Consider the following 25,808-nt stretch of genomic DNA (forward strand, 5'->3'; position numbering starts at 1 on the left):
AAGCATTCGATGCGACTCTGCACCACTTTTCTTCAAATGAAAACAAAAAATTAATGCTTTCCGCAAATTATCACTTTCTGATACAAAATTCGACATTTTTAACACGATGAAAAAATATGATGTTGTCTGTTCAATGACTTGATGTATACTAAATATATTTCACACATGTCATAGCAAACAAACAAAAAAAATAAAGGCTCGTTCACAACAAATGTTCCCTGTCGGAACATTTGTATCTTTACGCTCACTTCATACCGGTACACCTAATAAGTTAAATTCTTGTATTTAAAAAAGGTATTGTAAAGATGCTATAGGAGCTTAAACTTTAGGTTTTAAAATTCTTAAATTGTAAAGTAAATCTTAGCGAAAATGTGAGTTAAAAATATTTTAAGAAAAATATATTATTATAATATTTAAACATTATTTTGACCTACATTTCAATAAAATTTAATTCAATCGGGTTTAAGGTCAGTTTTTTAACACTAAAATTGGTGAAAATTTTAGCAAAAATTAAGTAAATGTTACTTATTAACAATTTGAATATTAAATAACCTATCTTAAACCAGGTTAAATTAAATTTTATTACTACACTATTATAATAAAGTATGTATTATTATAGATAAATATATATATGTCAAGGTCAGTCAATCTTCCACTTTTTATTATTATTGTTGTAATCCAGTGAGACCTAAAAAACACATATATATAAGGATAACAAAATTTTCACAATGGAACAACTTAAGAAAGGTGTTTGCTCACCTTTCCAAAACTAGGAAATTGAATAGACGAAATTTTTACATTTTAATTTTTTTGCCTGAGTGCATATAAGGAAATCAATTATCTTAATAAATAACAGTATCTTAACATATCATTCTACAATATATCAGTAGAACTCAAATTAGTCGTTTGACATGGAAATAGATGGGCGACGTCAATAGGGGTAGAACTACAAATGTAGCACACTTAGGCTTCAATAGGTGGGGTCTTGTTATGATAGCACGTGAAATGCTCATTGTAAATATATTATCCCGAATAATTGTGCCACTTTTATATAGCGGTCAATATTTCTAATGCAATGTCGGACAGACAATCGAGTTATTGGCTAACTAAAATAACGACACTTGTCTTGGCTAGAAAACTATTGTTTTGTTTTAATAAAGTGCGCAATATCTTTGGCGATTCCATTACGGATGACGTATATAAATTTAGGAAAAGATAGACCTGTAGTAGATACACACATCTGGATAGTGCCAGATAGTGGCAGAGCAGATGATCAACATTTCCTTCGTCTTCCACTGATTCACAATTTCGACTATTGTCGTTAAAGAGAGTCTTGTCCGGTCAGTAAATACGATAAATGCATATTAAAATGATTTTAACCCAATTTCAAACCTACACTCGAAAAAAGCTTATGAAGTATTTATAACTTATTTTAATTTGAAAATATATTATTCATTAAGATATTTAGCATGTACAAATTTATAATTAGATTAAGATAAAATTGTTTTTCATTCACCAAATTTAAATAAAGTCATTTTCTTATATACCTTTTTATATCCTGATTCAGATTTTTATGCTTTTCCAACTTTGACTGTAGTTGTTGCAACTTTTTCCGATTCAATTCTTTGCATTTAGCTTTTTCAACTATAGCAGTTTTAAGCTTCTGTCCCAAAGGATTAACTTTCGCTTGTGATTGTTGTAATTCGATTTTAACCGTTTCAACTAGATTAACAAGTTCAATTTGTCTATCTTTTAATTGTGGCAAAGACTGTACACCTTCCTGTAATTTTATCTGTTCGTCTTTTAACCTAAAAGTTATATGATTTATATAGTGATTTTAAGGTTTTTAAATATTTTTAAACTTTTATAATTCATACTGAAAACTTACGTATTCTTTTTTTCGCGAAGGGTATTCAAAGATTCCATTACTTTTTCGTATAAATGTTGCATATTTTCTATACTTTTTCGTTCATTTTCCAATTCTGCCGAGAGTGTAGTTTTTTCTAATTGAAGATTTTCTATAGAAACAGTATCATCTGGATTATAGTCACTCGGTAATTTAGTCTAGTAATTAGTAATATTCATTAGTAACTAGCAATTTAGTATTATATATCAAAAATAAATATCTTTTACTTTAAAATGACCAAACCTTTAATTTATGTAGTTCATCTTTAAAACGTGCAACATCCTTAATAGCTTCATCCAAAATAGTCATGTCACTTAACATTGAGTTAGCCAAATCCATTTTTGCAGTTGGTTCTGCAATTTGCTGTTGTAAAGTATCTAATTCAATAGCACATGCTGCCAATTTATCTTTAATATCATTTAACTGTTTCTTGCGTTTAGGTATATCCTTTTCTAGCTTTGCGACCTTTTCAATGACAGGCTTTAACTGCAGTAAGTTTTCGTATTTTAACTGATTTTCTTTCAAAATCTTTTCCGCTCGTCTTATATTATCTGGCAAATGTAGTATTTCATCAGATAATTCAGTAGTAAGGTCCATAGTCTTTAAAATAAAATATATTAATATTGTATTACTATAACAAGTGAGTGAAATTTACCTCGTTATTGGACATATCTTTGTGACATAATGGACAACATGGATTTTCTGATATTTTTTCGATATATCTTAAAGTACAGAATTAAAAAGATTTATTTGTTATATTAATAGATTATATATTAAATAATGTATAATTTTAGTAATGTTTTCCAACTTTATAAAATTGGCTTTAAATATTATTCGAGCTGTTGGAAGCTTACTGTAGTTGTAACCCGCTGAGACCTTTAAACAGATAACATGAAAGGATATACAAGATAATTACATGAGTGGGAAAGTGGATGGGTAGTGGTTGGGAGTGATGGAGAGGAGGAATGAGGATAAGTGGTGGATTGGATGAATGGGATTTAATTGAACATTAACCTAGATCAAGACGGAGACACCTGGCCACTTCAATGGGGTGAATCCAAAAGACAATTGCACATAGATTTGTGTGCGTTGTAGGACACACATTGGGCATAATCGTGTTTATGTGTGATAAGTAATTGTTTAGCACCTGGCTATACCCTGATCTCGATTCAGCTAGAACAGTTCTTGCTGCACGAGGGAGACGTTGCTCTTCTAGAGAGATGTTAGGCGGAGGCCTGTTGAGAACCTTGTTGTCTGACAACTTTGGTCTCGAAGAGGATACTGCATCTGTGTGGATGGTTTTAAGTCCACGTTTATATTCGACCTCACTGATATTAGCTGCAGTACAAAAAATTTCGATAAATCTATGATAGGAAGAGAGGGATCGACAATTGCATCTGTTGAAAGCTTTGATCATTTTGATGTACGTGTATTTCAAGCATTTGACTCGAGCACAATAACTTACTCGAAAATGGTGCGTTCAAGCATTTACTGTGATACATAATTGTTAAATAAAATACGAACAAATATAAAAAATATAACAGATTATTCTCGAAGATTTTTATTGAATACTTGAAGTATTCAATCTGAACGTTGCAATTCAAGTGTTCTCAAACTGCTCCAACACCGTACTGCAAATGACCCTATTTAAAAATACATTCAATATCATAAAATCAGATAATCCAAATTGCTTAAATCATATACAAAGATCAAGAGATCAACTTCTAAATTTTTAGTACTTAGATAGGAAACACACTTGGTCTAAGAAATGTGAGAAAAATTCTCATTAAAAACGCATGCAATATCTCAAAATCATATCATTCAATTTGCTTAAATTATATACCAAGACTAAGGAATCAGCTTCTCAATTTTTCTCACTTGGATAGGAAACACTATACTCATATGAACACTTTACTACATAAAAATGTTTAATTATTTTTATAATGCTTAATTTACCTTTTGTACATTGCTTCAGCTGATTTTAAGGAACCCAATTCTAATTGGTTTTTGTTGACATTTTCTTTGCATTTAGCCAATAATTCCTCAAAAGGTGTAGCATAACACTTTTCATATATAATTTCTTTATTTTCCTCAAGTTCTTTTTCAAATCGCCCTAATTCTTCCTTGACATTTTTTCGTTCAATTTCAAATGATTGATCTTTTAACTTCAAATTATTACATTTTTCATTTAAATCTTTTATATCCTGACGTAAATTTTCGTATACTTGTTGCAAAGATCGCCGAAAATTAGATTCTATAGATCTATTAAATACTTTTTTAAAATTTTCAACATGTTTATTTTTTACACGTCGTACTTCTTGTTCTCTTTTTTCCAACTCCTTTTCTTTAATAGTAATTTCTGCCATTACATTCGAAATGGAATTAAGAAAAGTTAGTTGCTCATCTATTTTTGAAAACATTCCTTGAAGTTTAGTTGCTTTTAACTTTCCATTTGCAATTTTTGCTTTTAATTCATCTTGATTATGATTTTTACAGGTACTTTTGTAGGATTCAGTTAAACGATCAACTTCAGAAGTGATTTGTTTTAAACGAGTTGCTGAAACTTCGATTTCCTCAATTTTGCGTTCAGAATCACGTTTTTCTGTTTCATGCTGCATCAATTGTTTCTTCATTGTAACTGCAGTCTCCTCTAGTTTAGTAAGATCAACACGCATTGTGTCTATATTAGTTTGAAGTTTTTGATCTTCGGTATCGTGTTTATTTGTTGTTTCAGTAATATGTCGCTGTTGATCAAGTAAGTTATTTTCTATTTTTTCTAGCACATCAGGCACACATTCAATATATTCTTCTAAGTCTGTATTTAAAGGAATTGCTAGTTCATTACATAGATCCTTCATTTTATTAGCACGTTTAGATATGCCCTCTTGTTCCTTTTGGCGTTGCTGTATTAACATGCAACGTTTTTTTTCCAAATCAATGAATTTAGTTTGCAAGTGTTTATCTTTTTGCTTAAGTTCATTTAAATTACGTTCTAAATCACTTCGTTCAGTATTTTTATCCATCATTTTTTTATCGAATAATTTCATTTCTCTTTCTATATCATCTATGTCGCCTTCAAAGATAACCTTTATTTTTTTAGTTAAATTCCCAATTTGTTCACAGCAATTTTTGTGCCTATAGAGGAGAATTCGTTAACTTTTTTTTAATAAACTTTATTATTATTATTATTATTATATTTATTATTGTCATCACTTTCGGTAAGAAAAAATTAATATTAAAAATTTATTATTTTTTTTTAAACATACTTTGTCTGAATTTCTACTTTAAGTGACTGATACTTTGCAACATCGTATTCGACTTTACGAATTTCGTTTAAACGTTGCTCAATGGGTTTAACCTCTTCATCACAAGTAGTGCATTGTTGCTTAACATCAATACATTTCTCCTCGGCTTTTTTAAGGGCCATCATTTTATTTTCCATTTCTTGCTTAAGATGTTCTAGATAGCGTAAATTCGCTTCTGCAAATTCAAACATTTTAAAATGTGTAAGCTAATTTACTTTTAAAAAACTTCTCACCATTGACTTTTAAATCCTCCATTTGTGTTTTACGCATACTAATAAACTTTTCTATTGCTTTATTGTATTCAGTTATTCCAAAAATGGCATCGAACTTCTCCTTCAATTTTTTTGCTTCATCAAGGGGCCAACTAGATTCTTCTTGATGGCAAAACAGTACATTATTAATTATCGCTTTGGATACACCTGTTTATTAACAAAAAAACAAATAAATAAGCAATGAATAAATGTTTAACGTTATCTAATACATACCCATAAACTGGCACATGCCCACATCTACATCAATGCACCGTTTACTAATAGAATCTGCAGAATGCAGATTTTCTTTGCGACCAGCACCAAGAAAATTCATTGTAGAATCAAGCGTTTCGAAAACAGGTTTTCCTCTTCGATTTGTAATTTTCATTGAGCGGCAAACTGATATACGTTCCCCACGTATATTACGTGCTTGTAATTTGATTTGACCCATAGCATCCATCAAACTAAAAATCTTTGGATCATGGACAAAATTCTTTCCACGATCACTACCTGGCGGTGGATCTCCAGTGAGAGCATATTTCAAACATTCAATGATTGTGGTTTTTCCACAACCATTTTCTCCAAGTATAAGAGTAACAGGTGATTGGAAGCATATCAACTAAACGGAGTTTATGTCAACACCCAAGCGAATTAAAACAAAAATACTTACCTGAACGTCTTCGCTATTTGCTCCAAAACTTCTTATTCCTTGAATAGAAAGTTTCTCTATGGCGGACATAATACTTGATAAAATTTAACAAAACAAAACGAAACAGAAACAACACAAATCATATAATTTCACAATTCACAAACTTTAACAAGAAAATTTGCCGGCAACAAATAAAATTCTGCCAGTACGGCCAATGCTGCCAGTAAAACAAAATTAGGTGGCCCATCCTACATTATAAATATGTAGAAATTTAGAATTATTTTTCTCAAGCAAAAAGAAAATACTTGCGTCTTCCGGAAGTATCGGCTATAAGTGAAAACTTTTTTTGAACAATAATAGACAAAACTAAATATATGGAGCTAAATTTAATAATAATGTACACCATTCAGTATTTCTCTTTTAACCCAAATTACTGACATAAGGCTCTTACTAGAATAGTTGTTTATTTGAATTCATCGCAGAAATTATATTTTCTTTGCATTATAAAATATAATTTATAATATTAATAAAAGTAGTATTAAAGATTTCGAAACTAGTTGGTCATCTCAATTTTAAAAGAATATCCAATATATAATCTAATAGTAATAAAAAAATGTTTCGAAAACATATCTTCTGAACTAACCATTTAATAAACCGTATTGTTATTTCTATTTTTAGACTATCTTATTCCTGTGAGTTTAAATTACATTACTTCATATGGCTCATATGGATAAAGCACACTGAATTAGTTTTTGAGTGCAATGAATAAATTCTGTACATTAACTTGTATAAACCTGTATCATAAATTCTAGCAAATTGATTGTATGTAACGGACTGTTCACACCCACAAATTTTTTTCGTTCTAATACGATTTGACTTAACGAATCACGTTTGTTTGACAGTGTAGTAAATTTGTTTCATTTATGAAATAAGCAAAACGCAGGGTTGCAAATGAAATTTATGTGTTTTATATGGCTGGCCCCAAAGAATCATTTCAAATCAGTAATTTCAAAGTGTTGACATTAGTTGTTATTCATTTGTTCTCATTTCACCTAGAAGTTGGTAGTTAAGCACCTTCTGCAACTTTTTAAAGTTTACTTTTTGCAACTACATTCTGTAGCTATACAGAATACAGCGTTCTGTACGACTCAACGTTATTTCTTTGATATGACGTCTATTGCAGTGTAGTTAATTATAGAAGCAATGTTTACGCGAAGAATAGCGACCTACGATCAGGAGGCACTCGTCTAAGTGTTTACGATCAAAGTTTCAACGCTTACAAAGAAGACGATCAGCAACAACATGAATCAATTAGGTCATCACTTCTGCTAGATTTCTGTTAAAATAACTGGTAGCTACCAAATATAGTAATTATTACCTTTCCTCTGTTTGTTGTACACCGCAGTCACGAGCCGAAAATATTAGTATTAAGTCCACATCTATATCAATTCTTTTGTCACAAAAGCAAGACATGTTCGTATCAGCAAGTTGGCTCTATTAGCTAATACCTCTTTAATAAATTTCAGTTATTGTTACTTATCTTCTTGTTGATATGCACCGAGGTCTCACGAAGAAAATGTAAGTTTTAAGTCTATATGTACATTGATTTTTTGGTCACTAAAGCAAAATGTATTCGTTTATATATATATATTCTATTTACATGATACATGATTTAAATTTATTTAATAATACTTAAATAATTCAATATTTGATCTTTATCGGATTATTATATTTTTTATTTAAATTTTTCATTACAGTGGTTATTCATACATATTTATAATTGTATTGTTACATTTAATATATATATATATATTAAATGTATACTTCATTTAATATATATTTATATATTTTTAAATCTTAAAGTTTATTCTAATGACGAAATTTATCTCTTTGTGGGTTTTATTTAATTATTTTTCAGCAAATTGAAATCAAATTCTATTTATCAATTTATTAAATGAAACTTAAAAAGATAAAATTTAAATTTTATATGTTTTAAATACATATGTCATAAAAAAACAATAACAAAAAGTAACATATATATATATATAACTAAAACATAATTTTTTTTAGTTAAATAATTAAATTAGTAAAAAATACAGAAAAAATATTATTAACTACGAGTCTTGCGATACCGCTATATTTTCAATAATTATAAAATCATATTTATTAATTTGGTTGACGTTAACTGTTATTTTATTTATATATATATCCTTTTTTTCGTTAATTAACAATTATTTGTTTTTTGACAGTGTTTAATTTATTTATTAACAGTAACAATTTTTATGATATCATAAATAATTTATTACATTCGTATTATACCAATTATACATATTGTGAGATTATTTTATATTTATATTTTGTATATCTATTATAGGTAAATTTTTAAAGTTGTTTACATTGTGACTCAAATAGTGTTTTATATATGAATTTAAAATATAAACCATAAGAAAAAAATAGGATTAATAAAAAATTAACAAATTGTGTTGTGTGTAACCTAAAACTAATTTATAATAGAATATACTTTATAATATTATATAATAAAAAAAAAATTAAACAAAACTTCTAACCTCAATGGTTAAATTTAGAGGTGGTACGATATTTCTTTCACAATATATAATATATTGAATTATTTTTTGACAAAACTTGTAAAATATGTGAAAAACAATTATGGCAAAGAGAGCAGCAAAAACAATGATTAATCAATGAATTGGGAAGGCAAATTCTTTTTTTAATTTTTAATGACTTTATATGGCAAACTGGAACGATATCTTAAGTTAGGTGCAGCACCTGAACCACCAGCAGATCCAACCCCACCACTTAAGGCATTGTTCGTCATCATGCCACTATTCATTCCAGAGCCACGCCCACTAAAGTTAACTGTATTTAAAACCATACCCGATGGTGATGCACCTACAATAGCCTGAGGTGGCAATGCAGAATGCATTGGATTTGGACGCTGACCAGCTACAATACAACAAAAATGATGTATAATAGAACATATTGAAAGAAAATAAACCTCAGAGAACACTTAAGACCGGTTTCACAGTCATTGTTAACTAAACCATTTTTTTATCTTCACACTCGATATTCTTAGTGCAACATATGCGCGAAGAAAACGTGAGAAGTTAATGCGTTTAATAGATGTTCTTACAGTAGGAGCATTATCCTTTCAAAATTATGCGTTTTGTTTTATCTGAGGAAAAACGTTATAAACATCGAAACTCATTTGCCCTCTTTAATAAAATAAAAATCAAAAAAATTAAACAACTGGAACCGAAAAAATAAATACAATATAATAAGCAAAATAATTAGATATTATGGTTATTTTAGTAAAGTGAACGTAAATTGTATTTTATAAACTTTTTTCATTTTTATTTTAGTACTCAACTATTAAGTATATATTATTTATTATAACGTGTAATATATTAAATGCAACAACAAATTTTTATTGACAAAATTTTAGCATGTATTAATTAAATGCCTATTCAAGTGCAACTTAAGTAAGCGCTATAAGATAAAACCGAGTTTTTAATATTTAACGTAGTCGATTGTACTTAAGTCACAACTGTGAAACCGGACCCTAATGCGTATAATGCTTACCTGGCACATAAGGTTTTTGCTGCACAAAAGCATTATTATGTGAACGATAATAGACTGGCTCTTCGTTGTGGTGATAGAGCTGCGATTGTGGTTGATATTTTGGTCTAAAAACAAAATATTTTTATTTTCTTATAATTGTAATTTAAAACCAATACATCTAATGCAAGAGCAAAATTTACTAAATATATATAAAGTATAATAGTTTTAATCAATATATCATATACATATATAAAATATAGAACCCTTCTTAAAATATTTAATAAAAATAAATAAAACATATATAACTATATGATATGTTCCCGCCCACTTCGTTCTCTCTGATAAATAAATATGTTCTATTACAACAGGAATACACAAACCTCTTAAGCTTATAGTTATATTATGGATACTTTTGTTCGCAGAAAAGAAATACTTCATCAACAGTAATCAAGATAAAAAAATAATTTGAAAAAGTTTTTAGGAAAGTTAGAAAAGTTAATAATGACTTATTTATTGTATATTTTATCAAAAAGTTTCATTAAAATTTTTCAAAAATATCACAAAAATGTTTGTTTAAACCAAAATTAAATATTATTATAAAAAACTACTTTTGAAACTTAAGTATGTAAAATGTATTATATGTATGTATTATATAATAAAAATAAATCGTAGAAAATCATATAGTCATTACAGATAATGTATATATTAAAAGAAATAATTCATCCCAAATAACAAATAAAAATATAAATAACATATAATAAATATACATATAATAAATAAATATATTTATAATAAATAAATATATATATATAATAAATAAATATATATACAATAAATAAATATAAATAACATATAATAAGTATCCGACAGTCGGCGAAAATGTCATAGCTATAAGCTTTATATATATAATACAATTGTTATAAATTTCTATGTAATATAACATATTTAAAATGAAGTAAAATAATGCTAAAATACTAGTATATAATAAATATAATATAATAAATGTAAATAATAAATATAAATAACATATATATAAAGATTATATTCTGAATATAAGAGTATGATAAATAATAACAATATATAAGTATAAAAATATTACATATAAACAATATTTAAATATCCTATATTGAAATAATTTTTTAAACTATTACATATTTGTAATGATTTAAAAATTGAAAAAAAATAATTCTAGACAAAATATTTATTATATAATAATTGATTCTAAAGATTTTTAAGAAAAAGTTTAATATTATTTATATACTTATACAACTAAATAAAATTTCTATAACATACCTATAAGGCCCTCCTCCCCCAGAACCACGATTTGAATTAACACCTGCATTCGATAACTGCTGCTGCTGTTGTTGTTGCTGTTGTTGTCGAATAGTGATTTTTTTAGCTGCCTCTGGATCTTCCATTAATTCTCGAAATTGCTCCTGCCTAATATCATCATGTTTATCAGGAATTAAATAACGTCTAATTTCAGCTAGAGCATATGCGACACGTGCATAAGCTTCTGCAGGTGCTGCTATCGTTGATACTTCAACATGAAGAGGTAAATTAAGGTGGGCATATTTAATATCAGAAGAATTGCGCAATTCCTCTTCACGTGCACGATCCTTCATCGAAAAACGTCCAAGTATTACTATTTTACACTGAGTTTCTTCTTGTAGGCGACGCAATGAATTTCCCTTAGGACCCAACAGCTTTCCCACATAATTAAACTATAAAAATCAAATATTTATTTATATTAATTAAATATATATTAACTAGTATTTATTTATATTTTACTAACTTTTTTATCTTTAATAGGCACATGCACTTTTTGTGACAATTTAATAGTGCGTTGCTGATAAACATCAGCGTATTGTTCTCTTGCCGGAAGTCGTCCGTTCAATTGAACTCGTTCCAGTGCTAAGATTTTCAATAAATATTTATACAATTAAATTGTTTTTGTTCAGCTTACCTTCATCGATAAGTTTCACTGCTAATGGAAAATGATTTTCCATCCTAGCTCTTTCTGACATTAAATCCTGTATGTATTTTTGAGCTGCTTCATTTAACCGAGTTGGTGTTTTACCATTTTCAGTCGACAAATCATGATCATTATGACCATTGGTATAATCACCGTCGGCCGAGCTGCCGGCAGCATTTGCTGCTCCAATACGCATTCCATTTTCCGCCATTTAACAATAATTATTTTATAAAAATTCACAGTATAATTTTGCACAGAAGTTCTTTTTATTTTTAATATTAGTGCTGTTTCCCTTGTATAATTTAATTATAAAGGAGAAATATCAGAAAATATGCTGCATAAACTTTTTCTTTCTTGCTTTTAAGATTTTTTTCCATACGTCGGCGAAAATAAATGACAGTTGCCGATTATTCGCCTGAATACTAGATGAAGTTCTTATCCAAAATAATTAGAATCAAAATACGACCAACAGTGTTGCATTTTTATACATAGATTTTTTTTGCACATAGATTTTTATACATAGTGTGCATTTCTTTTAATAATTAAAACATATAATATGTTTCGTTCACATACTGTATAGAATCTAATTCATTCCACACTCAAACTAATTTAATATATATTCAATAATCTTTTAATTCAAGTTCAATACAATATTAAGCTACAACCTTTATTATGCAATTGCAATAATTATGATATCATGTTCATCATGATAAATGTCATCATATATATTATTTATAGTAATATATATCATTTTTTATGATACAAGATCCAGCTTAAGTATATGTATTTTTAAAATATGTAGTTACATATATGTATATTCCGCAATTACTCATTGCAATTAATGCAATATTCGCTACAGTAATTTTTAATAATATTTCTATTATTTTAATTTTTTATTTATATTTAGTTCGACAAAATTAGATTTAATATCAAATAAATATTTATGAATTTAATTTTAATTCTTTTTTGATTACAATCAAAAATAAACACTAGTATCTTAATGTCAATTTTATACTAAAACATCCATGTTTTAATCCATGAAGTTCTAATTAATAAAAATTCGACTAAAACTTATTTACATTATTTCAAATAATCTTTTTTATCATTAAACGTTATAGCAAATATTTACGATTGGTTAAATAATTTGCTAATAAAATATTACAGATTATTAGAGCTAAAAATTTTGCTCTTATTTTAGAATTTTTGTTCTAAATTTTATCTTTTAATATTGTCCTATACTATATTATATTAAAGTTCAAAAATTTTAATGTACAGTAATTATATTTCTAATGTTTCTAATTATACTTATCGGTGTTGAGAATTATATTAAAAAAATATTGAACGCTCAGGAAAATTTGAAACTTCAAGAGTACCAGAACAACAATAAATATACTTTCCAGTTGAAAAAGAACAATTATCCACTGATTGGCGTTAACTAGAAAGTATACAGTTTGTCATATTGTTAATCGGTTCAAGGATTAAAAAATTATTATTATTTAAATTCAGCAGAAAAAATGTCTGCTCAAATGTTACTACAATCAACCTACCACATCTTGCGATACTTTTATGAACTTTAAATTTTTAAATTTGAAAATTTGACAGCCATACAAAATTGACTGATTTATGAAACAGATGTGTATGAGTTGTATCAAAATGTAGCAAAGCATTTGTATGAAAAATTTACGCACACCATCAACACTGGCAACGCTTGCTCAGATACATACATACATTTTCCGATATATCATTTTTCAGTAATTTCTGTTAGAAAATTTGGTGTTTGATTAAGATATTAGTAAATAATTTAATAAGAGAAATAAAAAAGTACAAGTCAATAAAATGCCACGTGAATATGATAGAGACTATAGTGAAGATACTAGCGATTACAAAAGAAAACGTCGTGCCGATGATGATGTTAGTGGCGGGGGTGGCGATGGTGACGTTGATGGCAACCAGGAACACCAATCTAACCACACCCAAGGATTACACGATGCACCGCAATTAAATGAAAAAACAAGTGCCTATTTGGATGAATGCTTACAAGAGAAAAAATCCTTGGAAAAATATCCAGTATGCAAGCGGCTTATGGATGATGGTATATTAAACACAGTTATACTTTTACACAGTTTTAATTTACAACACATATCATACTATCTTTTTAGAAGTGGAAAAAATACTTGTTAGTGGACGTATACCAAAGCCTGAAATCTATGCGAACGTATATAATGAAAAACCTATTAGAGTTGCACAGAAAGTATTATTTCCTATTAAAGAATATCCAAAATTTAACTTTGTTGGAAAAATACTCGGCCCAAAGGGTAACACACTTCGGCAACTCCAAGAGGAAACATTTTGTAAAATGGTTGTTATGGGTCGTAATTCTATGAGGGATCATGCTAAAGAAGAAGAACTTCGCAGTTCAGGAAATCCCAAATATGCACATTTAAGTCGGGACTTACATGTTGAGATTTCAACTGTAGCACCTCCTTCTGAAGCATATCACCGGATAGCATATGCTTTAGCAGAAATACGTAAATTTATGATTCCCGATGCTAACGACGATATTCGCATGGAACAGATGCGCGAAATGGATGCAAAGGAACGCATGTACAAAAAATCTCATTATGCCAAAACATATGGCGAGCACGGTTCCTATAGTAACCGGTAAGATATTAACATAGTAATATAATTATAAATCATAGAGTGGAGTTGGTAAAACTGGATGAATTGCATCATTGTCTGTCCGTCCCCGCATTCTTCAACACCCAGGCAGTCCAATGATTCTAATGACCACAAAAAAACAAATTTCTCTCACAGAACTTTTCCCTTAAACACATCTAATCCTTATATAGATGATATCCTCTTTAAAATTAAACTACTAAGTAAGCATAACTTTGTTTAAGTCAATACTTACTTATTACAAGAGTAGCAACATAATCAGCACAGCCCCGAATGATCGTTCTTGCGATAGATTTTCTAACGAAGGTGATAGTTATTTAATTTATATTGATTTTTCCTTTTCATGATAGTTTCCTTTCTTATGAGGAAACTTATATCATAGTCAAAATTTTCTTAAAAGACCTTGAAAACTATCTCATATGTGGTCATTTTATCGTTCTAATTCTCAAGATTTCATTAGTTATTTCATGCGAGAAATATATACCAGAAAAAATAGTTTGGCTACTTGGAACATATGAATAAACAGAATTCTTTTTTTATTGTTTAAAACGTTTGTTTTTGATTTATTCATTCTTTTGATGTGCTAACCAGTAATTCCGCATTTCTGTAATACATTGGTTTGAGTGCACGAGGTAGAAGATATTACTCTTTTATGTGTGCTTTTAAGTATGACAATTTGCATTCCCTTTGAGGTACTAATATAAAGAGGGAATGTAAAATGAGTCATCATATTTCAAAGAAACAGCCAATACTCTTAAATTCACTTTTTATTTTCTTTTATAAAAAAAATTGCATATACTTTTTATAAGTGAACTGTCAACGTAGATAAGGGTTGATATCAAACTTTCAATATTTTGCATTTGATAGCGAAAAAAATTAAATCAAAATTTATCGCAATATGTTTATAGGGTAGGTATACGTAGCAGCTTCCCTTATATAAATAAGATCGATTCACTTAGACACGAGAATTTGGCCTATTCTGATTAATAATTTATAATTATTAATGATGGCGTACATTTTCTAGTTTTATATAATTCTTGTGTGCTCTAGCTAGACAGAAATATGAAGAAAAAATTTTTTTATCATATGTATCCACTTAGCATAACAGCTGAACTAAAAATAAATTGCTTATTATCTAGAAAAGGCAATATTAGTTTTCTATTTTTCTATTCTTTTTCATCAGTCGGATAGTTCGATTAAATCGAACTACAGTAGCAAAGCTAGTCAACATCCAGACTATTAGAAGATTTGTTCATGTTGTTTTTCTTGTTGTTGTAACTCGCAAGGATCTGCATAATTCTTTTACGATGTGGCGAACGGCACTTAGTCGTCGAAGTCGACAAGTGGCATCAGGGCGTAAACACTGTCATTTTTGTGGACTATTTGTTCATTGAACTATCTGTATCTTTAGCGTATTTAAAAAATTTGATATATATTTAAATAAAAACGGCACTGTCACAGAGGCTTTGTACACCTTTATAAGTTTTTTTCTTACATTTTTTTTATTTTATTATTATTGGAATATAAATAAAAAAAAATTTTGGAATCTTACTGTTTTTTCTGGACACGCACAGAGTACTTAATATGTAAAATGTTTTGTAACATTTAAAATGTTTGTATAGACATTTTTAGACTTTTATTAATATTGGAGTGAACTATCGTCTATATTTGATTATGATCAAATTACAATAAAAGTAGTATGTTCGAAATTCAAAACCGCTCCAACTAAGTTAAGCACTGTATTCTTGTATGAGTAGAAGATGTTTCCATAATCAACATGAAATGACTTTATTAAATGAAGTTGAGAAAGTCTTTAAACTACGAATATTTAAAAAAGCGAACAACTACTAACTACGATAAAGAAAAAAATAATATCTCTTATGACTAGATTTTAAATGTTAGTGTATATAAAATCTATATATACCATACACCATTAATACAAATTAGAAATAACAATATACACTGTGTCTGTGTTTTCAATATTTTTTCAAGCATATATTATTCTTAATATAAATCAATCATTTGTATAAAATATATTACAGAACACCACCACCATCAATATATGATAAAGGTGCTAAACCAAAAGTTTATTCAATTTTGGAAAAAGCACGTTATGTTATGGAAGATCCTGCTTATGGAATGGTAAAATCACACAGGTTTGAATATTTAAAAAATTATTTATATATAAAAAACTAAACATAAAAACATTGTCTAGATCTCGCGAGCACGACCATTTATATGAGCATCCCAGCGAATACGATAGGTATGGAACACCACCACCACCACCATCTTCTAAACATGCAAGTGGTCATCATGCACCATATGACAGTGGTTCATATGAACGTGAATATAGACGTGAATATCATGCGCATTCATCATCATATGCTGCAGCAGCTTATGCAGGTAATTTATTACATATTTAAATGATTCAAATAAAACTACATATATACCAAAATGGAATTGCATGTAGTTGCTGTATATAATATAAAATTTTGATATCTGTGATATTTTATAAAAGATATTTTCATTTCACTATCGTTGATAGTTAAATAAGTACACTGCTAAAATATACTTAATGTTGTTTATATATATGTTAATATATACAATTCATTTAAAAGAAAACAACAAAAACTACATCTCTTGTCCATTATGGTATACATGGTTAAGTCTTTCATTTACAATAACTAAAATAAGATTTTTTTATTTGTAAAAATCGTCGAAATGAGTATGGAAATGGAATATTACTTTTGAAAAACGCAAAACTTTAAAAAAGTTTGAAAAAAAAATTAATTTATTTACATCGGTCTAAAATATATTTTCAACACTCTCAAAAATCTCTATAAAACATATAAAAACAAAAAAAAAACTTCTAGTTTAGAAAAGTTTAAACAAAAACTTTGATAAATGCTTTAATTAACGTTCGAGAATCGATGGTTAAATAATTAAATGATTTACAATAATTAAAAATCAAAAATATATAAAACAATCTATACAGGAAATTTAATCACATTAAAGCAAAATTTGTATGATCTCAAAAAAAAAAGAAATTAAAAAATATCAAAACTAATACCAAAACTAATTAAACAAATGAATAAAAAATTATTTTATGATTTTTGATTTTTGAAATAATTCATTAAAGCTTAAATTTGATTTAATTAAAAAAGCGTTCATTGAAGTCAACTTCTGCATTTCACAAAAAGTTAAATAAAAGTAAAATAATGAAACTGAGACCGTCTTCTGTGATAGTAATATATATTTTTTAATCTCAAATCCTTCAAAAGCAAGTAATTATAGATACTTTACCAATGTATAAAATTGTTGATTTTTTTTATAATGACAAAATTTCAATCAAACACAATGGTAAAAAAATAACGAAAACATATAAAAATGTAAGTAACAAAAAAAACTTTCTTCAACTTAGCCAAACCTAGCAATGGTCGCTCATCATCTTACCGACCAGCAGCATCTGGATCCCATTCATCTTCACACTATGATACAGGATCACGTTCCCGTGAAAGTGTTCGCTATCGTACGGCTCCATATCCGAAAATTCGTTAAAAATTTATAAACACTGATGACAAAGATATATTGAAATTAAAGGAATCGTCTTAATTAGTATAACTACAACATTTAAAACTAAAAAGTTATAAATACTAAACTAAACTAAACGTACATATTTAAAAAAACAAAAAAAAAAAATTAGAAACACACAAAAGAAAAAACACAGAATATGTATAAAAGTTTACATATAAAATATTCGATATCGTTTATTCACAAATTAATACAGTCATTAATTACATAAACTCACAATTAATGGAACGGTAAAATATTATATTAAGAAAACTGAAAGCAGTAAATTAAATGAAAGTAATTAATTAATTAATTAATTAAATAAAAATAAAACTGGTATTAAACTTACAGCTTATAAGTACCAAATAAAAAATAGGAATAAATTGCGACTGAATTTCCATCAGTCGTTTTACAAATATAAGCCAAAAACACAATGGCGGAAAAAATTAAAGTGTGTACTTTCTGATCACACCTATTAAGATAAATTAATATATTTAATATTTAATGGCTAATAATAATTTAAAAACTTTTAAGAGTAGAGTGAAAAAAAAACAAATTTTTGCAGTAACTAAATCAACTCATTTAATTCTATTTAAACGCAATTGCTTACCTACATTGATCGCGTCATATGTTAAAATTTATACACAAATAAATATATATATATACATATATATTTATTAATTTATTAATTAATATATCTGCACATACGGAAAAAATTTCATTAAGATATGAGATACTTAGATTCTTGAGATGAGATATATTGGGTTAATTCAGTCTTAGTATTGATTTCCTTTGTTATTGTGTTATGTATTTAAAAAATAATATGAAGTTAAAAAAGATACATATATTTTGAGAATAAATCTAAAACAGAGTCTCTATTTTGAGAATGAATCTATAACAGAGAGTCTCTTTTTTGCGAATCTCTTTAACTCTACTATTACGCTCTCATTAAAAACTAAGCATTTGATTTTACAATGTTAAACAAAAGTACGTATATTATTCACAAGCTACATGCTTATATATTTCAAATGTGACCCATTAGTTCGTATTAAAAACTTAGCATTGTTGGTTTTACTGTTATATACATGTAAACAATTTGAATATAAATAAGCTATTCCTATTTTTCAAATCAGATATATGAGGTCACACATTATCTATTTTTATTTTATATATACATATATTTAAAATAATATGATGAAGTGATAAACAATAATTCAGTCAAGGCGAGTCAAGAGAGTTATTACGAAGAAACCTCGCAGTTAATAGAGAATAAAAGTGCTCAAGTGCACTGACTCAACTAGCCTCAACATAATAATACACAAGGTGAATATATTTCTAAAATGAGATCTCTGTCTCTCTCTCTCTCTCTTTCTCTCTCTCTTTCTCTCTCTTTCATTAACTTTCATTAAACTATTATGTACATGTAAAATAATATGAAATTCATATAATCCATTTAACCTAGCACACATAAGTCCTTGACATTAGAAGCGACAAATTAATCAACAAATACTTTTCTCGCAAATTTGAAAGTAACATTGGTTCAGTTTATGGATCTAAATTCATTGTTAATTTTGATAACTAGTGTATCTCTTCTCTGGACGTATCTCAAAGAATATGATCCTCTATATGTGCGTTTCAAAACTCCATTCTAAATGAACATCATTAAACAAAAAATATAGCGGAACAAAAAAAAATCACAACATTTAATCAATTTTAAAACAATAAATTATTTTATATCTAGCAATATCAAACATTCTAAAGAAATATATTAATATTCGTTGGACATTTTAATTTATGCAACATTTTTCGATTTAATTAATTGTATTTATAAAACATTTTAAAAAATATAAAGTGAAAAGCGTCAAAATCTATTTGTTCATAAAAAAGAATTTAATTAAAGTTATATTTCCTCTGCTTAAATAAAACCAAAACAAAAGAAATTGTTAAGTAACGTATATACAAATTAAATAAAAAAAAAACTATTTTCAACAATATATATAATTAAACAAATGTTAAGTATAATTTTAAAAAACAATTATGACATATGCGAAAACTTAAAAATAATTAAAAATTTTATTATTTAATTAAAATCAAGGAACGGTTAAACAGCAAATACGTAAGTAAAACATAGAACTATAAGAAAATTAATATGAATTGGTATTTGTAAACATAATTATTTTGTAAAAATATATTATATAAATTTAAATTTAATAAATAAATTTATACTTAACGCCTAAATGTTTGTCTTTTATTTATACATGTATATATATATTCATAATTAAGGTTTAATAGATTTAGAGCGGTGATCGACGCTATATATATGTGCAAATCACTATAATAAATTTTTTAAAATTTATATAAAAATCATTTCTAACCATAGAATTTTATAACAGTGACATTTAAAACATTTTATATACGTTCAAGTTATAAAAAAAGTCAATTTAAACTTATTTTTCTTTTTTTTAATTAGACTCCATAGCATTTTCCAATCCATAAATTTTTGTAAATTGTTTTTAGTTTGTTCTCCAATTCCTTCATTTTCATTTTTTTAAATTCATTTCAATTATTTAGTTCAATAATACTTAGTCCATTTCTCATGGGCCATTTTAGATGACTATGCTTAGCTTATGAGTAACTATGGACTAGGATTTTGCCACTGCTACTATATAGCAACGACAATATAAAAAAAAATTGAACAATGATTATATTGCATATAGGTTAAGCATCCAACCTATCAAGTTGGAGTATTAGCTTGGTATTAAGTCAAGAAACATTTTAATTTTTAAATCCGAAATCTAATAAATGTTTAATAAGGCTATCTTATAGTGAAAATAGTTACAATTAACACAATCAATCATTATAAGTTTGCATGGGATTAATGGAAAATGAAATGTAAAGCAAAAGACAGCACATTATTCTTAAATTTAGAAAAATGTCTTTGAAAGTTATTTATAAATTTATAATATTTAATTCATTCCAATTATGGTATAATTCTAATTCATGTAATTCTAACCTTGGTTTTGATAGTTTTAGTACTGTACTGAACAGCCAGATTGTACTGGACTCATTTCGATAGGTAGCTGGCGTACTCTAAACCTAGATCCTAGATGAATCTACTGAACTGCCACTAGCATGTATCTATCAAGAGTTTATGCATAAATGTGTGTCTTTTATGATGAACATAAAAATCTATATAAGATAATAAAATTAAAGAGTGGTCGTGCTGTTAATACTATACCTATATATACAATTTTATTATATTTATTTATACAAACATATTAAAGTTAAATTTTATTAAAATCGAATACAATATTTATAATTGTTAACCGCATACCTATCCGTCATATTGATTTGAATTTAAGGCTCAATACATGTGTTTTTGACTGAGTTTTATAAGTACCCATATTTGTTTCTTAAAACTATGATCGATACGATGCACCATCTTGACTATTTTATTAGTTATAGAAGTAGCATAATTTTATGCAAATCGAATTTTTAAAGTGAGATCTAAACATACTAAATTTAAAACTTTATGTAAATTAAAAATAATGTATTTGTTTCAGTCACTCATAGTTGAAATTTATATTACTCTTTAAAAAATTAACAATAGTAAAGCTATATTAATCAATAGTAAAGCTAAATTAACAAACAATAGTTGTTATTGCTGTCTAGTCCATCGCACCATCTAAAAATATGAGACTGTCTACAGAAGATACTGCAAGGTTAACATCGCGTTTCTGTACAGTCTTCTTTTTTGATTGTGCTGTAAATGTGTATGCACTACGAGCAAGAGATTCAATAAACAATTCTGTAGCTCGGGTAACAATAAAAACAGCTTCCTGTGAGGCGAGATTCATATCAGGATCTAACTTCATCAGATTTCGAATACGTGACATAGGCAACTGAAACAATTTATTATATTCTGGCTCAACAGATTTCGTGTCATTCGGTTTATCTAAATATTTTTATTTATAAAATTTACTTATAAAATTCACTTTAATTTATTAATTATTAATACCTTTGTCATTAATTTTTTCAGAGTTATTCTCGGCTTCCGAAGTTACTAAATTAATCTCCTCCTCAATAGTGTCAATGTTATCATCAGAGTTATTGTTTTCTGTTTGCTTGGATTCATCATCCTCTCCGCCAGTTTCTAATACTGCTTCGGTTTCTTCATCTAGCGTATCCGCGTCCATCCCTTTACTTTCTGTTGATATTGTATCAACAAAATCTTCACTATCCATTTTTAGTTTTATTAAAAGCAAGTGCGCCAAACTGCAACTATACGCAGCCTTACCTTACGCAAATATTTAAAAACAAAAACCTTAGAGATGCCACACTTAAAAAATATTTTAAAAATACTTATTGAACAGAATGACAGTGGCTAATAGCAACAGGTGTTACCACAGTGTATTTAGGCTGTGTGCGAGTTCAAGTAAATTGATGAAAATAGTAAATTATGGCAGCGACTGTTGGTACTTAGCAGAATTTCGAGATAAATTAGATTAAAATTAGGTAAATTGTGTGTTACCATTGTGAAAATTTTATAAGATGTTTAATTAATAAATAAATAAATTTGAAAACTTTTGACCAAAAATAATTAACAAATGCAATAAATAAATATTTTCATAAGTGTAGTGCAAAAAATCCCAAAGAAAATTTAAATTTACTCGCACATGGCCTTAATCATAAATTTTGTGGCATATGGAAGGGTAAAATGTACAAATTAGAAAATAATTGCATTCAGCTTATGCTGAAAACAATATGTCAAAAACAAAAATCAATCAAAAAGGAATATAACAGCGTAATATAATATAACATGTTAACACTTCGTAATTATTCAAAATAAGTCAGCATTTTTTTCTCTGAAAATTTTGACTGTTCATGCCGCTGCGATTAATTTGAAAAATATACAACAATATGTGACACCTTTGTATAAAAAATCCATGAATATAGTATAATTTTCATAAATTAGCGAATAGAAAAAAAAACAAAACAATAAGGGTATTCACTCTGTCTTGCAAAGTCATTGCAAGGTGCACGAAATGTAAAAATGCTATATTAAAATTGCAGGAGTGCGAGAAGATCTCTGTTGCAGAATTGTAACATCAAAATAAAACAGCTGTTTTTTCAGCCTACCACATTCACATCAGAAGCAACAGATGTCAAAACAGCTATTTTTACTTTTCTTGTTGCGTTGCAAATATATAAACATGGGTTTATATATAGCAAGATTGCAAACAATTGCATGAAACTTTCTCGCCCATTGCAATTTGTACATTTCGTTCACCTGGCAATGAATTTGCAAGAAAGAGTGAATATCCCTAATATATTTTGAAGTAATAAACTAGAACATTTTGTTTGGAAATATGATTAATAACTTTACAGTTAACGCGTACATTTTAAGTATGTTTATTGCAATAGTATTGTATTATTAAATATATCTCAAAATAATTGTATATAAAACAACTATAGTATGAAAATATTCTATAGTATAGTTGTATAAATTGCAAAAATTAAATACTAATTATAAAATACTATCTATATATTCCTATTTATATTAATCAGTTTAAAATATAAAATATAATAAAATGTTTTATTCAAATGAATAATGTAGAAAAAAATGGCGATTGCATGACGTATTTTATTTTCTATTTTGTTCCCATATCAACACATGCTGAGTAAGCGTAGCAAATATATAAAGCCTTATATGTGCTCTTCTTTCACGTTTATAATAATAGGTATTGTATTCCCGCTTCTTGTTTAGAGCTAGTGAAGCAAATAAGTTTGGAAATATTAATTATTTATTTGGTTGCTGTTAATTTACAGTAAGAAAGTTGTTATGTTGAAATTGAATCGTGTAGAAGAACAGATAATGGATGAAGCAAGATTTGCCGAACATCAGCAACCAAAAATTAATGAAGTGGCACAAAAGTTTTTAAATGACTTGGAAGAGGAACGTCAACGTTTGGAAGATTCTTTTCCGCTTTGTAAATTTTTAATTGATGAAGGTAAGCCAATTCGATGGAAATGTACATAAGCCAAAAACAAATATATACGTATTTCATGTAGGTATTAATAATTCAAAAAACAATATTTATTTTATTGTTAGTAATGAGCTGAAAATCGTTGAAAACATATAGATTACCTTATATATAACAACAATATATAAAATTGTTATATATAATAACAATTTTTTCAAATTGTGGTTTTAAAACGTTGTAAATATATATTTTATTAGTATATTTTTACTATATTAATTAATTTGTAAAATTTTCGATAAAAAGTACAATGGTAAGATTAGCGTAGAAGGATATGAATAATATATTATACATTACTGTAGTATATTATACTTTAATTGGTTTCTTAATATTTTTAATAATTTAGCGTTCGACAAGGTGTATTCTACAGGTCGCATTCCTGGTAAAGAATATTATGCTGACGTGTATAAGCAAAAACCGCTTAAAATTAGTCAAAAAGTTTTTGTGCCAGTTAAGCAATATCCAAAGGTAAGAATCAAACATACAGTTATAATTGTTGAATATTTAAAAATATAATTTATATTTATTTTCAGTTTAACTTCAGTGGAAAAATTTTGGGTCCAAAAGGAAATTCTTTAAGGCGCCTGCAGGAAGAGACTCAATGTAAAATTGCTATTAAAGGCCGTAATTCGATGCGCGATCGGAATAAAGAAGAGGAATTGCGTAACTCCGGTGATCCAAGATTTTCCCATTTAAATAGAAATTTGTTTCTAGAAATATCTACTATTTCGAGCCCTGCAGAAAGTTACGCTCGTATTGCATATGCTCTGGCAGAAATACGTAAATATATAGTTCCAGATAAGAATGATGAGGTTTCTCATGAACAATTTCGAGAACTAATGGAAATTGATCCTCAGTCAATCAAGCAGTTAAATGGTGCTCATCCATATGTGAACAAGTAAATATTTTAAAATATATTATGTGGTTATGAAATTTTTATTTTGTTCTATTAGATCTTTTCTTGAAAATAAACTATCAGGCGGGCCTAGTGGTGCACCAAAGTACATGAATTTGCTTCGAAATATATCATATCAAATTCACGCTCCTGAGTAAGTTTTATCACAATTTCAAGTCATAATTTTACTTACAATTTTGACCTTCAATTAAGTCGTATTCTATTAAATTTTTAATTTTTTTTTTAACATTAACATTAAAACAATTTTAATATTCCAACGAAATTTTAATTAAAGAGCAATTATTAAATATATAGTCAAACAATAAAAATTAATTATCGATATTTAAATTTTATTTGTAGAACTGAAGAAGCAGTAGAACCAGTCTATAATGCTCGTATACAAAATCGCCCAGCTCAGTCAGTTTATGGTTACTCTAAAGGTATATTAGTGTTTAGTAACATCTTTTGAAATAAATATTGTATTATTAACGTCAAATGTTTAAGCCATTCAAATAATTATGAGTAAAGCCACTCATAGTAATAGAAATTTTATTTTATAGCTAGGGCTTCAGTACCAGCGGGCTTCAAACGTCAACAAGTTGGTCCATATACCACCGATGTAAAACGTTTTCGTGAAACACCTATAAAATCTTACAAACCCAATACCTTTTCATTTTTAAATAAATATAATTAATAACTCAAATCAATATTATATAAAGAATTATGACAACAAATTAATGTTTAAATATTTACATAAAATTAGTGAAAGCTATAATGCCTAAATAATCTTATAAAAAAAAAATCTAATATAAATTATAATTTAACAATCAATAATAAATGTGAAAGTCGATTTACATATTTCTTAATAATAACAAGTTCTATATATCACAAAAACTGAATGAATATTTTATAATCTTATTACACTTTTTTATACATTTCTTTAATTAATTAGCAGAACATT

At 27.3% G+C, this 25,808-nt stretch overlaps 5 protein-coding genes across 5 annotated transcripts; 2 read left to right on the top strand and 3 right to left on the bottom strand.

Moving 5' to 3' along the window:
- Positions 1–1,525: 1,525 nt before the first annotated feature.
- On the bottom strand, positions 1,526–6,286 carry LOC119682686 (DNA repair protein RAD50-like). The gene is made up of 9 exons (XM_038096179.1): positions 6,133–6,286; positions 5,697–6,081; positions 5,445–5,630; positions 5,173–5,386; positions 3,863–5,041; positions 2,562–2,628; positions 2,150–2,506; positions 1,889–2,064; positions 1,526–1,808 (listed from the first exon to the last, which is right to left on the bottom strand). Exons 1-9 carry the CDS (start codon positions 6,199–6,201, stop codon positions 1,532–1,534), a joined length of 2,910 nt encoding a protein of 969 aa, XP_037952107.1. The 5' UTR covers positions 6,202–6,286; the 3' UTR covers positions 1,526–1,531.
- A 2,371-nt stretch (positions 6,287–8,657) lies between these two features.
- On the bottom strand, positions 8,658–11,948 carry LOC119682062 (KH domain-containing, RNA-binding, signal transduction-associated protein 2). Its single transcript, XM_038095405.1, has 5 exons — positions 11,657–11,948; positions 11,486–11,604; positions 10,984–11,414; positions 9,712–9,815; positions 8,658–9,075 (listed from the first exon to the last, which is right to left on the bottom strand). Exons 1-5 carry the CDS (start codon positions 11,874–11,876, stop codon positions 8,840–8,842), a joined length of 1,110 nt encoding a protein of 369 aa, XP_037951333.1. The 5' UTR covers positions 11,877–11,948; the 3' UTR covers positions 8,658–8,839.
- A 1,350-nt stretch (positions 11,949–13,298) lies between these two features.
- Positions 13,299–19,232, top strand: LOC119681535 (KH domain-containing, RNA-binding, signal transduction-associated protein 2-like). The gene is made up of 5 exons (XM_038094762.1): positions 13,299–13,757; positions 13,825–14,326; positions 16,384–16,497; positions 16,557–16,744; positions 17,763–19,232. Exons 1-5 carry the CDS (start codon positions 13,502–13,504, stop codon positions 17,897–17,899), a joined length of 1,197 nt encoding a protein of 398 aa, XP_037950690.1. The 5' UTR covers positions 13,299–13,501; the 3' UTR covers positions 17,900–19,232.
- A 2,243-nt stretch (positions 19,233–21,475) lies between these two features.
- On the bottom strand, positions 21,476–22,236 carry LOC119681746 (DNA polymerase epsilon subunit 4). The gene is made up of 2 exons (XM_038095018.1): positions 21,930–22,236; positions 21,476–21,866 (listed from the first exon to the last, which is right to left on the bottom strand). Exons 1-2 carry the CDS (start codon positions 22,153–22,155, stop codon positions 21,580–21,582), a joined length of 513 nt encoding a protein of 170 aa, XP_037950946.1. The 5' UTR covers positions 22,156–22,236; the 3' UTR covers positions 21,476–21,579.
- A 1,396-nt stretch (positions 22,237–23,632) lies between these two features.
- Positions 23,633–25,808, top strand: LOC119684338 (KH domain-containing, RNA-binding, signal transduction-associated protein 2-like). Its single transcript, XM_038098365.1, has 6 exons — positions 23,633–23,922; positions 24,299–24,420; positions 24,486–24,850; positions 24,906–25,001; positions 25,208–25,287; positions 25,408–25,808. The coding sequence occupies exons 1-6, from the start codon at positions 23,754–23,756 to the stop codon at positions 25,539–25,541; spliced, it is 966 nt and encodes a 321-aa protein (XP_037954293.1). The 5' UTR covers positions 23,633–23,753; the 3' UTR covers positions 25,542–25,808.

Source organism: Teleopsis dalmanni, chromosome 2 (assembly GCF_002237135.1).
Source record: "Teleopsis dalmanni isolate 2A chromosome 2, ASM223713v2, whole genome shotgun sequence".
Lineage (NCBI taxonomy): Eukaryota > Metazoa > Arthropoda > Insecta > Diptera > Diopsidae > Teleopsis > Teleopsis dalmanni.